This window comes from Oncorhynchus nerka, linkage group LG3 (genome assembly GCF_034236695.1).
Source record: "Oncorhynchus nerka isolate Pitt River linkage group LG3, Oner_Uvic_2.0, whole genome shotgun sequence".
NCBI classification, from domain to species: domain Eukaryota; kingdom Metazoa; phylum Chordata; class Actinopteri; order Salmoniformes; family Salmonidae; genus Oncorhynchus; species Oncorhynchus nerka.
Window position 1 is genome coordinate 47480036 of NC_088398.1, and position 21144 is coordinate 47501179.

The 21144-nt window shown below is 40.5% G+C and overlaps 1 protein-coding gene across 3 annotated transcripts; it reads left to right on the forward strand.

Moving 5' to 3' along the window:
• Nucleotides 1-1553: 1553 nt before the first annotated feature.
• On the forward strand, nt 1554-20283 carry LOC115109693 (L-dopachrome tautomerase-like). Of its 3 annotated transcripts, XM_065012911.1 has the most exons (10): nt 1554-1730; nt 4691-4990; nt 5269-5385; nt 17391-17734; nt 17904-18203; nt 18323-18698; nt 18901-19080; nt 19168-19309; nt 19431-19632; nt 19749-20283. In XM_065012911.1, the coding sequence occupies exons 4-10, from the start codon at nt 17443-17445 to the stop codon at nt 19913-19915; spliced, it is 1659 nt and encodes a 552-aa protein (XP_064868983.1). In that variant the 5' UTR covers nt 1554-1730; nt 4691-4990; nt 5269-5385; nt 17391-17442; the 3' UTR covers nt 19916-20283. The 3 variants fall into 3 exon arrangements, with proteins under 3 accessions (XP_064868983.1, XP_064868971.1, XP_064868994.1); XM_065012922.1 differs by lacking the exons at nt 1554-1730; nt 4691-4990; nt 5269-5385 and having other exon boundaries at nt 16503-17734; nt 18323-18423; nt 18532-18698; XM_065012899.1 differs by lacking the exons at nt 1554-1730; nt 4691-4990; nt 5269-5385 and having other exon boundaries at nt 16450-17734.
• Nucleotides 20284-21144: the final 861 nt, after the last annotated feature.

The following is a 21144-nucleotide window of genomic DNA, read 5'->3' on the forward strand; positions in this document are numbered from 1 at the left end:
CATCACCAGGTTGTATCAAGAATGTTTATGAAGGCTATGTGCCGTATTACCTGTAATCTCCAGGGAAGGACCGGCTACATTTCTTGCTTCTCTATGCTCCCAGGAGGTGAAAATGCCCAAAAAAATTATCTTGCTTTGCACCTTTTCCACCACACCTCCATGTCTCAAATCAAAGGCTCCAAACCATACATGTCACTATGCCCAAGGTGACCAGAAGAAATGAGAAAATTTCTATATGCAGTACATTCCCATAAACATGCCACATCCTCTGAAGTCTGGCTCCACTTTTAGGAGGTCCAAGTTTGTTTAAAAGTACATAATGCAATGGGTGTATGGACTCTGCTGGGGCTCAGGAAGGCATGCTGCAATTAGGAACTGTTGGGTGAGTTGAAGGTGTCTCTTCATGCCCAGGTGAGAGCATGGTTGAGACCAATGTATTTATCACATTTTCACAAATATTATCCCTGGATATCTCGGAAATATTTGAAGTGGTGATTTTGTCTTTTACCAAATAGTACTTTTAGGAATCCATATTATTAAAAGCCACTACAACATGATACATTTTTAACTACAATAACTGGGTGAAACTCCAACAACTTGACATATGTATGCCTGTACTGTCACTGTGTTACATTTTGTGTTGTTCCAGGAGGAATTTGTCAAACTATTTCCTCGTTCTTGTGTTTGTGGAACATCATGCTTTGGCGTCTCTGAGGAAGGATATCTGTGATCATCTGTAAGTATTGTTGGCACAACCGTACACAATTATTCAGGGAAGGTTTGTTCAGCCTTTGTGTGATCATCAAATTACTCACCGTTTTCCCCCAGGCCAAGAATTCATCCAAAGAAGTCAAGCAGTTACACAAGATATTATGAGGGAGAGGACTGGGATTTCCCTATGATCTTCGCACGAAATAACTAAAATGATGATCTGCAGTAGATAAAGCAGCAGCAGTTGACTCAGTGGTCAGCTCTTGTGTTCTGTAGCCTGCCAGACAATGCTAGCTAGGTCATCTAGGAGCCATTTCTAGGGAATACATTGTCTTTATTGACAGTATCAAGATTAGACTTCCTGTAGAAAGTGTTCAGTGCCTTTCGTAAATAGTTGTGGTATATCACAGAGAGTATAATTCAAAATGGTGTCTTTATTACCTCTATCAGTGTCATGTCAACATCAATTGCAAATTACTCTTAGGAGTAAGAGGATTCGAACATGAATCGAATTGCCATAGGTGTAAGAGCCAGCTAGGACCAGGGCTACTCCACTGTCTTCATGCCATGACTGTACACTTGTATCCCTTCTTAAACACACATTGAGGACTTGGTAAACAACACTTCGTGAGGCACAGACTCTCCTCTGTCCTTACTGTAATAGGCTGTCTAACACTAAGGCTCCCACTACTGTTTGAAAGACATTACTACACTAACATTCTACGATAAGAAACAGTGGAGCTGCTTGATGGTTCTAGATTGTGTCATTTCAGTTCATGGATCCTAGTGGTTTGGTCCAGGGGGCAGTATGAAAGCTTCCCACTGACACAATGTGAGTCCTTCTACTCAGTGAGTACTCACTGTACTGCTTCATTGTAGGGATTACTGATCGATTAGTCAATGTCTAGGATTACTGGGAATTGTCAATTCAACTATAGAATAATTCTAATATGTTCAAGATTGATCCCTGGTTCAGTAGAATGTGTTTACAGAAATACATTTGGAACATCTATGGAGAGGTATTTATTGTTTATTTTTCTTACTGTATTTTATTTCAAGACATTTAACGTCAAATCGAAGGTGTGATTTGGATTAAGTCTTTTATGTGACGAGATTAGATATGACTCGGATCTGAATCATTTAACATGGAAACATGGTGTAGACATAACAGATAAGTAGGGGAGACCGGGGTTGGTTGTCTCACAGGTTAGTTGTCACAGTGCTTATTATTATGTAAGAAATGTAAGATTAAAATGTATGAATTCTTTGAAAGAACTCATCCACCTGGGCAATTCATTTCTGCATGACAAAACATTGAGGTGAGGGGAATGTATGTGTTTTTCTAAAAGGGATTGGTATTTTCATTTTAAATGTTTGAATTAGGAAGGTATACATGCAAAATGATGTTTGTTGAAAAGAGGAAAGAGTGCTACATTCCCATCCTATTTCTGAGTTTCTAGGTCAAGCCATGTGGGGGATTGTTGTCACATGGAAAGTGGGGTTGGTTGTCACTATCAATGTGGGGTTGGTTGTCACATTGCCACTAGTATACAATAAATCCCAAGCTCGTTTGTGCTGTTGCTATAAATACCTCCCTTCCCAGTAAACACAAACACCTTTGGGCAACATGTCAAAATGTGTTGGGAATATTTGGTGGGGAGAACGTTTACACATTGGGAAGTCGTTGCCGAGACATCAGAATATAATGTTGATGCCTGGCAGACATATAAATGATGTAGAGCTGTAAGAATTTAAAATGTAGGTATTCAAAGTATATACAGTTGAAGTCAGTCAGAAGTTTACATACACCTTAGCCAAATACATTTAAACTCAGTTTTTCACAATTCCTGACATTTAATCCTAGTAGAAATTCCCTGTTTTAGGTCAGTTAGGATTACCACTTTATTTTAAGAATGTGAAAGATCAAAATAATAGTAGAGAGAATTATTTATTTCAGCTTTTATTTCTTTCATCACATTCCCAGTTGGTCAGAAGTTTGCATACACTCAATTAGTATTTGGTAGCATTGCCTTTAAATTGTTTATCTTTGGTCAAACATTTCAGGTACCCTTCCACCTGCTTCCCACAATAAGTTGGGTGAATTTTGGCCCATTCCTCCTGACAGAGCTGGTATAACTGAGTCAGGTTTGTAGGCCTCCTTGCTGACACACGCTTTTTCAGTTCTGCCCACAAATTTTCTATGGGATTGAGGTCAGGGCTTTGTGATGGCCACTCCAATACCTTGACTTTGTTGTCCTTAAGTCATTTTGCCACAACTTCGGAAGTATGCTTGTGGTTATTGTCCATTTGGAAGACCCATTTGTGACCACACTTTAACTTCCTGATGTCTTGAGATGTTGCTTCAATATATCCACGTAATTTTCCCTCCTCATGATGCCATCTATTTTGTGAAGTGCACCAGTCCCTCCTGCAGCAAAGCACCCCCACAACATGATGCTGCCACCCCCGTGCTTCACGGTTGGGATGGTGTTCTTCGGCTTGCAAGCCTCCCCCTTTTTCTCCAAACATAACAATGGTCATTATGGCCAAACAGTTCTATTTTTGCTTCATCAGACCAGAGGACATTTCTCCAAAAAGTATGATCTTTGTCCCCATGTGTCATTGCAAACTGTAGTCTGGCTTTCTTATGGCAGTTTTGGAGCAGTGGCTTCTTCCTTGCTGAGTGGCCTTTCAGGTTATGTCGATATGACTCCTTTTACTGTGGATATACATACTTTTGTACCTGTTTCCTCCAGAATCTTCACAAGGTCCTTTGCTGTTGTTCTGGGATTGATTTGCACTTTTTGCACCAAAGTACGTTCATCTCTAGGAGACAGAACGCGTCAATTAGCCTGTCAGAAGCTTCTAAAGCCATGACATAATTTTCTGGAATTTTCCAAGCTGTTTAAAGGCACAGTCAACTTAGTGTATGTAAACTTCTGACCCACTGGAATTGTGATACAGTGAATTATAAGTGAAATAATCTGTCTGTAAACAATTGTTGGAAGAAGTAATTGTCATGCACAAAGTAGATTTCCTTACCAACTTGCCCAAACTATAGTTTGTTTACAAGAAATTCGTGGAGTAGTTGAAATGACTCCAACGAGTTTTAATGACTCCAACCTAAATGTATGTAAACTTCCGACTTCAGCTGTATATGTCTTGCCAATTAGCAAACAATGTCAAAACTGCATTTTCCAGATGCATCATGTTTCCATTGGTTGGGCAGAGGTATCTGTGTTATCTGGCTTTATGCCACTCTCTCACACACACATTTTTTTCTGTCATGCATACTCACACAAATATGTTGTTCTCAAGGCATAAAATGCAGAATTTTGTTAGGAATATCATTTGATCAAAGAAAGGCTCGGCTATTTCCACGACTGTATGGTATGTTGCTTAATTTCCTGTTGCATAAGGAATAAGTAACCAGCAAACATTGTGACAACCAACCCCATGCTGTGTGACAGCCAACCCGCAATGGGGGTGTACAGATTGCGTTGAGGGGTTAAAACTTCATGTTGGAATAAGATATGAGGATAAAACGGGTCCCTATTTCAACCCAAGTCCTTGGTTTTCTATTCATGTTGAAAATATATAACAGAGCTGAGAAATACAGACGAGTAAAAAGTGTGACAACCAAACCCGATCTCCCCTACTGTGTTGAAGGAAAGAAATACGATTACTCTCATAAGCCAAACGTGTAATTATGTAGACACTAACCTATTGTGCAGCACAGTCAAACAATATATACATTGACAAAATTAGACTTTGTTGAAATATTCCATTCTAGTACTGCTCAGTGTGAAGTAAGAGCATCCACTCTCCCCTTCAAAAAACCCAAAGTGTGTGGCATGTGTAGGATTACTTTGTGAATCCATCAATAAATTAAAATACGATGGAAGGTGTACAGCTTTAAAAAATATTCTGTCAACTGACATGACATTTTTTTGTTCCATTTCCAAATGACCGCTGGCAGAGATTGTCAGCTCTCATATTAAATTCTCAGGTTTTTAGGGCAAAATATATCTATCGGAAAGAGAAATAATGAACTTGAAGAGCTGATGCCCCGAGGAGCAGTCACAAAGAATTATATCCTTCTATAAGACAGGACACAGGCAAAAGATAAGTACCTGGCAGTTGGCACACACTGCTACATGTGCCTATCAATAAAACAGATTATTTTCACTGGTTATTACATTGGAGATCTGGGGGGCTCTAGATTGCACCTTTAATGAGAAGGAATGATTCCTTCCCACACTCTTCACAACTACTTGAAGTAAGTGAGATGTAATGCTCATTTTTTCTCAATTTCTCCCAGCACATTAAAATTAAATCTTGCCCACATTAATTCACAGGCTTTATTTATTCACATTTCAACAGGATTATAATATGCAAAGCTTGATTTGGGATTCACTCTGTGCATTGTGATATCATGGTTTTGCACACAAATTCTGCATACTTGCTTTAATTAACAACAACAGCAAAATAGATCATTGCCAAATGATATGTTGTTCCATTACTAATCTCCATGTACTGAAATGTTTGAATCCTCAGCCCCCACTTTAGTGGATGAAAACTTTGGCTTTATCAGTGGAAGGAGGTGCAGCACCTGGTTAACATAGTTCCTCTGCAGGAGAGCTGCAGTCAACGTTGGATTCTAAAAAGCAAAAGGTGAATTTAATCCCAGTTTCCTGATGTCTGTTTATTTTAATTTTTTAAAATTTTTTAAAATCTTGAATTGCTCATGGCGTCATCAACAACAACCCTATGTTTACTGTGTCAGAAACACTTTCAAACTATCTTCTGCCATTACGCTGTCTCTTTACATCGTACAAAATATATTTGCGTACTCTATATATGCAGAAGCATGTGGATACCCCTTCAAATTAGTGGACTCGGCTATTTCAGCCACACCCGTTGCTGACAGGTGTATAAACTTGAGCACACAGCCATGCAATCTCCATAGGTAAACATTGACAGTAGAATGGCCTTACTGAAGAGCTCAGTGACTTTCAACGTGGCATCGGCATAGGATGCCACCTTTCCAACATGTCAGTTTGTCAAATTTCTGCCCTGCTAGAGCTGCCCCGGTCAACAGTACGTGCTGTTATTGTGAAGTGAAAACGTCTAGGAGCAACAACGGCTCAGTCGCGAAGTGGTAGGCCACACAAGCTCACAGAACGGGACCACCAAGTGTTGAAGCGTGTAGCGCATAAAATGTGTCTGTCCTCGGTTGCAACACTCACTACAGAGTTCCAAACTGCCTCTGGAAGCAACATCAGCACAATAACTGTTTGTCGGGAGCTTCATGACATGGGTTTCCATGGCCGAGCAACCGCAAAACAAGCCTAAGATCACCATGTGCAATGCCAAGCATCGGCAATGGAAACATGATCTCTGGAGTTATGAATCACTCTTCACCACCTGGCAGTCCGAATGATGAATCTGGGTTTCGCGGATGCCATGAGAACACTACTTGCCCCAATGCATAGAGTCAACTGTAAAGTTTGGTGGGGGAGGAATAATGGTCTTGGACTGTTTTTCATGGTTTGGGCTAGGCCCCTTAGTTCCAGTAAAGGGAAATCTTAACACTATAGCATATGATGACATTCTAGACGATTCTGTGCTTCCAACTTTGTGACAACAGTTTTGGGGAAGGCTCTTCCCTGTTTCAGCATGACAATGCCCCCGTGCACAAACCGAGGTCCATACAGAAATGTTTGGTCGAGATCGGTGTGGAAGAACTTGACTGGCCTGCACAGAGCCCTGACCTCAACCCCATTGAACACCTGATGAGTTGGCCTAATCACCCAACATCAGTGCCCAACCTCACTAATGCTCTTGTGGCTGAATGGAAGAAAGTCCCCGCAGCAATGTTCTCCAACCCAGAAGAGTGGAGGCTGTTATAGCAGCAAAGGGGGGACCAACCCCATATTAATGCCCCTGATTTTGGATTGAGATGTTTGACGAGCCGGTGTCCACATACTTTTGTTCATGTAGTGTATATGGAAACAGTGTGAATCATAATTTATATATTACAATACTTAAAATGGTATGTAGCTACCTCTGTATACCCTGCCTGTGCTGTTAAGGTGTACTGATGGTCACAAAGGCATAATTGTTCTGGGACCCATGACATATTCAGCAGCAAATGCACATGTTCAATCTTTATACTTGGTCAGCATATGAAACGTGCCATTCGTTGTACTCGTTAAGAGCGTGACTTCATACTTTAATTATTGTGAAATAATGTGAAGATCTTCAGAACAAATCTATTATGAATGGTCTGGTCCGATTTCACATTTTGCTGTGTGAACACATTACAACTGTTGCTCTGTTCTCAACGTTGTCTATTCCTTGTCATTAAATGAAGGTTGAATAAAAGAGTTGTATAGAGCAGTAGTAGTGACTCTTTGAACAAAAGTATGTGTATCGGCTTTGTTTTGAGGTAACGTGTTCACATCTTCATTGATTCAGCACAAGTCAGGAGGAGGACTGGAGAGAGGGGTGGAAAAAGGGAGGAGAGAGAGAGAGAGAGAGAGAGAGAGAGAGAGAGAGAGAGAGAGAGAGAGCAGGGCCGTAATCAGAGGTCCGTCCGTACTTCCTTTTCTCATTGTGATGACTATAGACTAACAACAGCATCACAAGGCCATGCATGACATGTGGACATTCCTTATTCTGAGATCTCTCTCCTCAGTCAGAGGCCCTTCATTTGGAAGAGTGTGTTGAATAATGTTCATGCTTTTTTATATGACTTAATTTACATGGTCTCATTTTGCCCGAGTGCTGCCTTAAAGTGCATATAAAATAGCTCCCATATAAAGCTGCCAAAAGTAACATGAATGGAAAGGCTGGTTATTTGGGCCAATGGTATAGAGTGGCAGCACTGCTTCTGCAGTCAATGAGGCCACAGATTAAACTTTCCTAGGTGGAAAAGGTCTGAAACTGCCTGCACAGAAAGTTGCTCAAGCAAATAGGAAATCTAGTTGTTTGTTATAATCTGAAATGGGTCATGTGGAAAAGTGTTTCTTGAATTGCTATTTCAAAACGGGTTGAAGGCTAGAGCTTTCACCAGCGCCCTAACTTTCCCTTATGACTGGTACCCATAGAAATTGTCATAGGTGACACACTAGGAACTTGAATGAGTTCAAACCAGCTCCAGACTTTACTGAAGAGATTAAGGAAGGCAGGTGTAAAAATACATATAGTTGACATAGAGCACTAATGAGACATAGATTTATGGATGTAGGGCGCTTTAGAAATGCAAAGTCAATGACTGGGGCTGTCACCTTAATTTTACTGTTGCGTCATTCACCATGCCAGAGTTTATTTTTGCCAAATACATTTCTCACCTATGTCTCATACCACAGATACCTTGTTCTCGCAAACATGCAAACAGATATTTGAATATCTCACATTGTTGGATGTCTCTCATATATATTTTTTTGTTTTTTGGTGAACAGCAAGTAGACATGCTGGAATGTGTATCCCTAATTTGATGTACAATGCATCTTGACTGGTTGGGTATTTCAGGTAGCTCGATCCTTCAGTTATTAACAGTCAGTTATTCATGCAGTTTCATTTCCCTCTACATGAACAACGTAGCCTACACAACGGGTAGTAGACACCCCGTTAGGCTATCAAGATGACCGTTTTGACATAGTGATCCATTGACTCATTTTTGATTTAGTCCCATATCTGTACCACCCAGTTCTATCCCTATCAAACCTATTCCTCACCCAGCGCCTATACAGTCAATAGAGTGAAGGCGGTAGAAGAGACAAGGAGTGAATGGAGGGTGTATACATTGCAGCCAGCAGCGATTACCGAGGTAACATGAACACTTGGATCAGATTCTGAGACACAGGGCTCTTTTTGTCTCTCCTGAATTACTGGACAGCTCCAGGGCTGACATTTAAAACATAACATCACCAAACAAAAAAACACATTAAAGGAGAATGGCAGAGCAGGGGGTTTAAGCAGAAACCTGAAATTCAAGTTTTGGCGAAGGAAGCTGACCCAAATATCCTGCCCCTTCTTTTCGGTAACGTGCTTCTGCAAGCTTGGGCCCGGGGGTGACATCGTATCCCTTACACAGGGATTGCCAGTGCATTTACATAGCATGGTTAATGAGAGATCAACACCAGGAAAGCGTCTCGAATATAAAGCTTTCTTGTAAAAATAATGAGCGAGCGATTGATCCGTACTCAAACAAACCGGTTTGCTGAGTTAATACCAAAGGCAGATTAAAGCCAGTGCCAAAAAGTGCCCTGGCATGCAATGCCTTTCGCTTAGAGGGTCCCCAAACTTGTCATCACATTAGCACATGGTCAAGGAGTACATCCTACCACTCTCATAATCTGCTTTCCTGCACAATTAGCCTTCTATAATAAGGCAGCTGTCAGACAGCCCACAGGATGAAAAGAGAAAAAAGGGAAATCACTGAGTCTTTACAGGCAAGGATCTTTTACTTCTTCTGAAATGAGAAGCTAAGGTTATTTTCCCGCTCTTACTTTGCCACTTGCTGTGCTGGTATTAAGTCTGAATGTTATGACAACACAGAGACATTGCTGCTTTATTGTGCAGACAGGCCATTGTGCTTTGATGAAGCCAGACAGAGACGAATAAGAAGAGAGAAAGAGAGAGACAGAGAGGAGGACTCCAAGCCAGGGTGGATCTTTCCTGGCTCCAGAAATCTGATGTTAGAGAGGGTCTGGTTGGCAGGAAAAATGACAAGTTATCTGAATAAAATAATAGATAATTTCATCCCGACAAAGGAGTGGAAACTATGGACAAGAGGAGAAAATAGCAGGAAGGTATGGAGAAGTGAAGGGCTATGAAAAGAATAAGGAGAAGTCAGTGCTGCTTCTTGCAAGGGAAAAGAGAAAAAAAAAACATTGATGACACCCGGTTCCATTCTTCCGCTCTCCCCTTTCTCTGCTCTTCGCCTCGCAGCACGGCGGGCTAAGCTGGGAGCTGTAATGTCATTAAATTGCAAATGCTTTTTTTTCATTTCCGACACACACTGTTTACTTATCTGGCAAAAACATATGTTGGAAGGAATCCGTTAAATTCTGCCCATTGCCTTGGGTGAAAGTGCAATAGAAACGGGCCCACTGAGCTCCTTCTGTCGTCTCCTTTTAGCACTTTGCCTTATCTACAAGGCTGCTTAGCAGCAAACTGGCGAGTTCAATGAAAAATGAAGATACAGTGCAAGATTAGGGAAGAACAGTGAGGGGAGAAATGCTTGGAGAGAGGGTCATCCCATTGCAAATGATTTCACTCCTCTCCATCTGCATAAATGACTATTTTTAAGGCATCTCCAGCGTCTGTATATTTTTCTCACTCTGCCACACATTTAATTTCACGCCCCGTGTTCTGAATATGCTTAAATGCATATCTCTGATGCACCTTTAAGCCAGAGGAAAGAGGATGGGGGGAAGGGAGGGGGGTACGAAAGCAAAATTAAAGATAAAATGGTGTGATTTGCACTACAAGTCTATTACTTTATGGCATTTACATATAGTTTACCTCTGCAATTCTAAGATTTTTTTTACCACCTTCCTATCAGCATTTGGGCTTGTATAAATATGTATAAATCTTTGTTGAGAAAAAATAGAATTCCCAGCTGTTGTTGAAAGTTTGAAGGGTGCACTTTCTTCCCTCAACTTGTTCCCCTGCTCCCCCAGTAAACTTACGATAGACACACTGGGGGGTGCTCCCTGGGCTGGCCCCACAAAGACACAGGCATGGACCGCTTTGTGTCCCGTGAGCCCCACAGTACTCCCCCCTCGGTGTTGTGACGGAGTAGAGATGCTCTGGGTCTGAGTCAGATTGGTAAAGACTCAGCAGCATGATGAAGTATCCAACTCAAGGTATCCACTGAACAGAGCACACTTCAACAACATGGTTCTCAACGTTGGCATAGTGTCACAACATATACTGTCAAAATAACAGATATGCTCCATAACACTTGTTAGAAAAGTGACACATTCAATAGTACCCAGCTACATGTCAAATATAGCCAGGCTTTCAGGTGGCTGTGTTTGTTCTACAGTATTGTGGTGTGGAAGTTTGAGCAGAGAGAGAAAAGCCCGCCCCTCAGAGTAGGGAAGGAAAAGGCCTTGGATTGGCCTGGGACTGAAAGGGAGAGAAAGAGAGGGCTATTCAGAGCACGATTCCTCTCATTCATTGTCTGCCCCCTTACATTTGAATACTCTCACTCGCTGCAGATGAGAAAATGCTTCAGCCTTCGCATTGTTGGCTTTCTCTCTCTTCTTTTCTATTTGCAATTAAATGCATTTCAAATGGAACAACTGTACAGAAAGCAATTCTGATAACAGAGAAATCCATTGCTTTTTAACCTCCTTTGTTAGGGTTTTGCATTTTGGAGTGCGTTTTTTATTATGTGAATTGCACAATCAAAAACACATCTTTGTGGAGAAAACACCATACAACTTAAATAGTTTTTCATTGAAAATTAAATTGTGTTTGGAGAAATAATTTGCGTCCCATATTTTCCCTCTATTTTGAATCCAGAGCCTGTGTTTCAATGAGGTGCTTGTATGCAACATCCGACCGCAGCCTTGTTGTCCTGTGTGGTATCATAGTCTCCACCCAGGTCATGTGATGGGATCAGTTTATTAGCATAGACTGTCATCTGGTCATTTACAGCTTAACACCCTCCATACGCATTGTGTTTGCTTTGTGTGCAAAGCATCAACTGCAAAACAAATCTCTTCCTCCAGCCATGCATTTTGAAGGATTTGAACGCTGTAAATAACTCCAAAACCTCTTCTTACGAGGTTTACCCCTGGAGCACTTTGTAACTTATCAGGGCTGCCTTGTGCCTCCTCTAATGCCTGCATTATGCTCAAATGTAAATCGGTAAGCTGCCAGAGAGGTGGGCGGGAAGCACTGGAGAAAGAATCACTGAATGGTCTAGCCAATATTCTGATTTTGGCATGGCAAAAAAGAAATAGCAGTTTTGTTTTCAGCAGCCAGTTCCACAACAATATACTATATTTGATTCCCTTGTTATACTGTAATTGTAGAACAATTCTGTCTGTGATTTGGAGATCCTGGGATCAGGGACAGAGGAACAAAGGGTAAACCCAGTGAGCAAAATTGTGTTGAAATTAGGTACATTTTCGGTTCTTAATGAATGTTGGAAAATAATATTTTCCGGATGTTGAAAATACATTATTTTGGTCATTGTTTCTATGGCCAAATTTCAACCATACGTACATTCACTTATGTCTACAGGTCAATGAAGAAAGCACTATGTCACATTGAAATGCTTTATTACAATTAAAATAGGAAAATGGAGCAAACGAAAGATTGCAGTATGGAATATGCTTTATTCCTCCCATCTGTCACATGGACTTAGGTTAGCTTTTTCAAAGGCTTTCAAACTTGTAGTGATCATGTTAAAAGTTTTTAGACCAATGGGAAAAAAAAACAGAACACTTAAACTACAATAACATTCTCAGTAACGGTTGCAGAAAGGTTTTTCTTGCTCTGACAGTGATATGTGGTTGTTTCTCTACCTTAGTTGAAGGCACTGTAAGTCGCTCTGGATAAGAGCGTGTGCTAAAAGGACAAATTGTAAATGTGAAAAGGAACACTTTCAAAGCATGCTGGGTATTATTCAAGTGAGCTTCGGCACCCAAACAAGACCAAATTTGGTTGGGCCAGATATCTAAGCTGACTGGATATCTATGTCTCACAAGTTTGGACAGCACAGTACAGTAGAGCACAGTAGTGTTACGTTCAGTACAGTACAGTAGAGTTTAGTTCAGTAGAGTACAGTACAGTAGGGTGCAGTACAATATAGTACATTATACTATACTTTACTGTGCTCTACTATGCTGTACTCTACTCTATTGTACTGTACGGAAATATACTATACTCTACTTTAATATACTGTACTCTGCTGTGATCTACTGTGCTGTACTGTGCTGTCCAAACCTATGAAACTTGGACATATATGCTTGGTTCAGATTTGGTCCAGACCGGACTAAATCTAAACCAATCATAGACGTCTATGTTTGGGCCAAATCAAATTTCAATGTCTTGTCAACGTCCAGGGACGTCGGTGTCGGACGGTGCTCACTGGAAATACCCACTTAAAGAGGATCCTGCATTATAGCTCTTGACAGGATTTGTGAGAAGAGCATGGAACAGCCGAGCACTTTAAACACTCAACGCTCTTTTTATCCCTCTATAATGCAACTTTAATGTATTCTGATTGAAAAGTGCCCAAGGTCTTTTTTGTACTTCTAATTTCCATTTCTAATGGTACAAGGGGAGAGATTAGTAATTAGGCCAGGGCCCTTTAAATGCATGTAATAAGTGTTGGTTGTACTGTACTATAGGTTGCCCACATAAACCTTATGTTGATGATCACGGATAGCATCTCGATTAATTTCAACGCATGTTGACTTTTGATGGCAATTTATCTAAGAACATTGTTTTTCATGCTGCTTGTCCTTGAATTTGCTTCACAATTTGAAGATAACATCATGGGAATCTTCTAAATAATTGACCCGAAGCATTATTTCACGGCAACTATTAATCTTATTTTCCAGTGACTAATTAGGCCAGTTTGTGACAGTTGGTAAACTAGTTTGTTGAGGACATGTTGCCTCTCGTTATTAGTTTGAAGGTGGATATAGAAGTCTTATAGAGGATTAAGACAGTATACTGGGACACTCAATAGGCTTACCTCTATAGGCTACACCACCCAGACCAACGTAAAGGCAATAAACAGGAAGTTATTGCCTAGAATGGTTGGAATTTTAAATGGTGGCAGTTCATTTCCATACCTGGACTATTTTATGGTGTTTTTGGGAAAGCATCATGAAGGCAACGTAGGTGGCTTGGTCAGTCATGCCCCTGAACAAAGACCACAAACAAAACAATACTGCCCCCCTGATGTCATTTAAACATACTGCATCTCTCTCTTTCTCACTCTCTCTCTCTCCGAAAGTTCCTATAATACAATGTAAATGTAAAGCAATTCAACAGGTGATGACCTTTCAAGAAAGGTGACTATACACCGAACTGGTGAAGTAGGCATGAACTATCATGAAATATAACTCAAAAGTAGAAATGGGGCCACACCTGTAACCTCATATTTTCACTTGAACTGTGCCTTCTATAATTCTAAATCAAGGTTTCTAACACTAGCATGGGTAATCGGGTTTACACTGTACCTCTGCTATAAGCTCAAAGCATCCTTTCAGCAGAACGTATTGAATCTGAATGGCTTTCATACCCAACACCACAAAATAAACAAGGCAAGGTCTTTCTTGGGCAACAATGAATAAGAGTGGAAGCATCCACCATACTCCAGTCCCGTTCACTTTTAACAGTGTGTGATTGCCTCAGCAGGCTATCAATCGTGATCTGAGAGGACAAAAGATGCCTTTCTATCAATTAGACTGAGGTGCTGTGAGTGTGGCTTAGAGTGCTGGTTTAAAATCAGGTGATTCAGCTGCTCCTCCAATCAGTTCTTCCCGTTTTCAGACCACTGAGCTCGGTTCTCAGTGAATGAAACTGAAGTACTCTCGATTACAATTTGAAAAGGCCCTCTTTCTTCCAACCAACACATTATATTCCTCCAAATGTGTACCGAGCACAACGCGTTGAACAGAATATTCACCTAGCCATTAAGGAAATGGATGCATTTTGCCATCAGCATGGTAATAAATAGATCATTTCACAAATTAAGCATCACCTCCTTCTGTGATATCTCTTTGAAATGCTATTAAAGGAGAATTTTCATTTGCAGCACTTCAAAGGCTGAGCAGCACTTTCCCTTTATGTAATGCTGGCCTTTCATTTGGAACTTTCCATTTCAGAACAATGCTACTTCCATTGGGGCTGATACGGGTAGGACTCTCAACACAACCGGGCAATATTGTCTCTCAAACAAAAACAAAAGAGGACAACCATGCATGCATATTCCACACTGGTGTAATTAGCAGCTCAAAAATCAACAGCACTCAAATTGTTCTCATACGGTGGTCAACCACTCAGTGCAAAATCAAAGGGTAATAATACAGGAATTGAAATGATAATGGGGAGGAGGTGAAACAAACGGAGTGGATAAAAGCATTACCAGGCACAATAGACGGGTTGGCTGACAACATCACAAAAACGATGCGCATCGCTTAATGGGTCAGAAGGGCGTGTGTTGTTGAGATTCTGGATGGCCAGATAGCTAGAAACAATGACAAGAAGCTGCCGTACGGGGAATCGTTGGTGCCTCGTTTCAGCTAGTTTGATCTTGTTCTTGATACCATATTTTGTATTGAGGTGTTTTGACTGATGTCACGTTGATGCTAATATGCAGGGCCGGCTCCAGGGGGCCAACCAAATCTCGCTTAGGGCCCCGAAAGGCTTATGCCTTATTTCTGAGTATTTCCTGTGTTTTCTTAGAATTTAGTATAACTTCAGGACACCAGGGCCAGATAAGGTATCAGTAGGTGCCAAATCTCAGGGGAAAAACAAATATGTTATACGTCTGAATAACTGGGTCGTTCCACCAATTAGGTGCCTTTTGAGAAGTGTAACTTGGTGATTTTTGTTGTTGTAGTTGATTTCCCCTCATTTTAGCATTCTGTCATTAAGAGCACATGTTCAATTTATTAAAAACATTTTCCCATCTCAAGAGGTTCAATTAAAAAGGGACTATAGTAAGTGCCTATTAAGTGCCAAAGAAAGTAACAGTGTTGACTATTTCATCTTAAATCAGCCATAAATCCCCTTGTGACAGGGGGGATGAAAGATTGTTGTCTGCAACAGTGAGGGGCAATTGAATGCAAGCGTCACAAGAAATTGTTATTGTGAAAAAATGTCTAGCCTATCTATTTATGGGTAACAGGGTTGGCGTGTTACGTTCAACCCACTCAGTTTTCCAACACAAAACCAGTCTGTAAAAAAAGAGTAGAACCAGATCACCTGCTTTTACACTATGATTTGACTATTAGATGTTCAATGTTTCTTTAAATTCTTTTGAAAATAAAAACATGTAAAAAGGAATAGTTTCACCATATTGAAACTAGAGTTCACTTCAGTTCACATAACAGGGTTGACCTTAAAATGAGGGACAGGCTTTTTAATTTAATTCTTTTTTTTAACCTTAAAATGAATCCCTAATCACACGAAATCAATAATAATCTTTAGAAAGGACTTTGTCAAAGCAACAAATTAACTAGGGCTTTACAATGATGGTGAACACTTAAATGGGTTCAAATCTCCATAGAAGTCACAGAGGATGCACAGAGGGAAAAATCAACATGCTGATTTATTGCATTTACCATGTGTTCTATATTAAAGGGAACTTCATTTAATATAATAGGCTTAAACAATTATATATTTGTGCACAATTTCTATTTAAAATATCAAAGGGACCCAAAAGGCACTCATTTCGTGGAACGACCCAGCTTACAACCCATTTACCTGGTAATGCTTGTACTTTCTAAATCGATAGCAGGAAGAAATTGTACCATGTAACATTGGAGTGCTGGACTACAGTGACAAGCTGCACATAAGAAGTAACTTATACAACTGTGTACATACCCTCAAATACTTATTTTCCAGCACACTTGCTGTCATTGTATTTCAAAGATGGCTCTCTAGCACCACCATGTGTTTCAATGGAGGCTTTGGGGTTCTATATATGACAGATTTCACATTTCATGAAATGCAAAAGCTTTGATTTAGGATATAATGTAATTCATTCAAAGTGTTCTAAAGATCTATTGGAATGAATGGTTAACCATAAGGGTTTTTGAGTCGAAGAAAATATGATTGTTTGTGATACATGATGAGAAGCATATGCACAAATTCTAAAGTTGTTTTGTTGAAAAGTGCATACTCATCGAGGGATGGGCAACATTCAGTTGAACACATGATTTGAAAGAGGTCCTTAGGGGTCTATATCAGATGATACCAGTATGACTATAGTCACATAATGTTGTAGAGTACATGAAAGGTTACTTAACAGTAAACAGAGAAAGGTAGACGCATGATGATAAAAAGGATTTCAAATGTTCAAATTGTTCATGACTGTGGAGATGAAACACCTACTGAACTATGCCTTTTTGCATTAAAAACACCAAAGTTGAAATTCATGCCTTCGGCCAGAGGGTAGTTTTAGAAAGCAAAGGTAGAGTTGAAAGTGGTGTGAATAATGTCAAATAGTTACAGTTACTGTGGTACTTCTGTGGTTGGGAATGGGCATCAGATGAACCCACAGGAGAGAAAAAAACGAAGGTTTATCTTGTCACATGATCAATTGCCTGGAGGCCCAATACTTTTTTATTTTTTTCATCCGCTACCACGGGATCTTTAACTGAGGGCAAGCATTGTGCAAACATATGGACATCTTTGTTCTCTGGGTTCTTAAAAGACACAGGGCGGGTATTTTTATCACTTGTCCCCAGAAATGTTAGTTTATCATTTCTGGGAAGAACGGTTGAATTTACTGGAGGCCTGCAGCCCACTGTCAATGCTATCTGTAATTGTGCTGAATGGGTTGGAAATTACGAAGTGGGCCTTGAATTTTTATTTTATTTTTAAATGGGAAAGACAAAGACCATGACATTGAATTAGTTACATCTCTGCGTCTTATTGGAACTTATTGACCACAACATTGCTGTGAACAGGTGTACAAATCAATTTTTAGGGAGAAGGCAGAAGATTACAGCGGCGTGAAAGATGGGGGCTCTGGTGCTGGTTCTGGGTCTGGTTTGTTTTGTGACAAGGCCCGATTCTACGGAGGCCCAGTTTCCTCGAGTCTGCAGCACGGTGGAGGGGATCGTCTCAAAGCAGTGCTGCCCTGCTCTCGGCTCTGATCCTGCTAATGTGTGTGGAACTTTATCTGGACGAGGAAACTGCTCCGACATCAGAGTCAGTACCAAACCCTGGGGCGGACCATATCGAATGAGAAACCGAGATGACCGTGAAAGGTGGCCAACAAAATTTTTTAATCAAACTTGCAGGTGCTTCGGTAAGTATTGGAGTTATAATATTGAAAATGTTAAACTGCAGACTTCCTCTAAGGGATCTCTATTATCTATATAAGTATCTAACTTTAGGTTAAAATGACATGTGAAAAGTGTATTAGTATGTTGTACAGCATAGCTACATTATGATCTATATTCCCTTCATGTGTCTAGGTAACTTTGGTGGCTTCGACTGTGGCCAGTGTAAGTTTGGCTGGGCAGGACCAAGCTGTGACTTACGTAAAGTCCCGGTGGTGAGGAAGAACATCCACTCTCTGACTCCAGCTGAGCTTCAGGAGTTTCTGGATGTGTTGGACCGGGCCAAGAACACCACCCACCCAGACTATGTCATCGCCACACAGCACTGGCTGGGCCTGCTGGGGCCCAATGGAACCCAGCCCCAGTTCTCCAATATTTCCATCTACGACTTCTTTACATGGCAGCATTACTACTCTGTCAGAGAAACGCTGCTTGGTAAATGTGATGTACCACACAAACAACCAAACAAGAAAGTATAATGATGACCATTTACAAGTGTTAAACAATTGAATATCTATTACATATCCGTGACCAGTACGTTTAATATTTTCTAGGACCTGGACGTCTTTTCAAACAGATTGATTTCTCCCACAAAGGACCTGCCTTTATAACCTGGCACAGGTACCACCTACTCAGTCTGGAGAGAGACCTGCAGGTAAGAGTGAGGAGGTCATTTCTGTGTGGCCTTATTTTTCTCACGAGTATGTACGTTAATGGGAAATGTCTACAGAATGTGTATAGCAGAATGACCTCTCTTCTGCAGAGACTGACTGGCAATGAGAACTTTGCTGTTCCATACTGGAACTTTGCCACAGGGCAGACTGAGTGTGACGTCTGTACAGACTCTCTCCTGGGGGGGCGCAACCCAGACAACCCCTCCCTCATCAGTAACCAGTCCAGGTTCTCCAATTGGGGAGTGGTGTGTAACAGGTCTGGAGCAATTTATGTCAAAACGCTGAGTGTATGTGGCTAAACATAGGTGAATGAGTATTTGTGTCTGTGCTTGCATGCCTTTGTGCGTGTGTGTGTTTGTGTGTGTGTGCACGCATACACACAAGTGCGTACCTTCACTTATGTGTACAGGGGATAGCATCTCTATTCATAATTAAATAACATCTGTCTTCTCTCCCAGCATGGATGAATATAACCGCCTGGTCACTTTGTGTAATGGGACCAGTGAGGGACATATAAGGAGAGGACAGGTAGGGAGGAGCAACATGAGTCTTCCCACAATGAATGACGTCAGGAGCTGTCTCAGACTCAGAGACTTTGACAGTTCTCCCTACTACACTAACTCTACCTTCAGCTTCAGGTCATTTTCCTTCGATAACTCACTTTTTCTCTTGGCAAAAGTGTTATGTGTGTACGCTAACGATAAAATATGATCTGTTATTAACAGGAATTCTCTTGAAGGCTATGACAAGCCAGATGGCGAGGCAGAGCTTGACTCCTCAGTGGACAATCTGCACAACCTGGTCCACTCCTTCCTCAATGGAACCAGTGCTCTGTCTCACTCTGCAGCCAATGACCCCATCTTTCTAGTAATGAAAAATAAAATAAATAAGATAGAATTTAATTAAACAAAACAAGTACATGTACATGTCATAATAATAGAAATGTGTTTTTACTTAGTTTGTGTAACTAAGAAATGTATTTGTATAGGTTCTCCATGCTTTCACTGATGCCATTTTTGATGAGTGGATGAGGAAGTCTGTTCCCCCAAACTCCAGTTTCCCCGATGAGATGGCCCCCATTGGTCACAACAGAGATTACAACATGGTGCCATTCTTCCCTCCTGTGACCAATGAAGAGATTTACGTTGCGTCTGACCAGCTGGGATATTCTTATGCCATCGCACTGGATGGTTAGTGATTCAACATTTCAACAGGCGTTTGCACTATGCATTCAACGCTAATGGCAAGAGAATGAAGTAAGCACCAATTCATTTCAGAGTTTGCTTTCTTTCCGTTTGTCTTTCAGAGAATGACGGTAATCCTGTATTTGTCGTGAGAGCTACTTTGACAGGCATTTTCGTGGGCCTACTGGCGTTGCTCATGGTAGTCGTGGTTTATATGCTGCACAGGCGAAGAAAGCATGGCTTTGAACCCTTAATACAATACAATAGGAAGTACATAGACAACTCTTGAACTTTTCTTGAGCTAAAGTCTAACAGTAACTGAACGAAAGCCTACGGTTTTTCTGATTAAGCTTGTATGCAATGTTCATATTAACGTAATACACAGTCATGGGATCAATTGAAACATACTGTAAACTCAAGATAAGTACTTATTTCATCAACGTAAAATCCTGAGGGTAGAATGTTTGAGACCTGTAATATTTATATTCAGCCAATCAGAACAACACAAGGAATGAACCCATACAGAATAATGAACACTTACTGAATATTTATTCATTTATTGAGAGCCCATTTTCAGTTCCTGTTCTGTAAATGTTTGATTCTATGGTCTTGGACAAAAATGTAGTTTACGAGAATAAATATTTGTACACCCTTTGATTCTGATTCCAGTTATGTTTCCTATCCTTTGTTGTCAATTAGGCCCCTTGCTTTTTTACATTTTTACTAACATGCCACTGACTTTGAGTAAAGCCAGAGAGTCTATGTACGTGGATGACTCAACACTATACACGTCAGCTACTCCAGCGACTGAAATGACTGCAACACTCAACAAAGAGCTGTAGTTAGTTTCAGACTGGGCGGCAAGGAATAAGTTAGCCCTAAATATTTCTAAAACTAAAAGCATTGTATTTGGGACAAAACATTCAGTAAACCGTAAACCTCAACTAAATCTTAGATAATGTGGCACAGACACATGCATACACACACACACACGATAACATATGCACTATACACACACATACACATGGATTTAGTGTTGCAGATAAGTGGTAGTGGTGGAGTAGGGGCCTGAAGGCACACAGTGTGTTGTGAAATCTGTGAATGTATTGTAATGTTTTTAAAATTGTATAAATTGCCTTAATTTTGCTGGACCCAAGGAAGAGATCTGTAATAAATACAAATAGAAATTCAATTGTGTGCATTAAGTTTTACTTGAAATATATTATAACTCCATGGTTTACTCAATTCACTTCTTCTTTATAATTTCTATAACACATTCCATTAGGCCTTTTCCATTAATCCTACTGACTAATCCTGTTAAGTGCAGTGAACCTTATAGTACCCGTTGTATAAAGCAATGGCTCCCATACTGTGTGTCGGGATCCACTTGTGGGTCACAAGTGGGTCACAAGAGCCCATACTCAAATCCACATCCAGTTAAATGTTTTGAAGAAGAGGGTTTTATTAATCAATTATTAACTTATTATTTTGGTCTGGGTATGTTTTTGTCACTGCTTA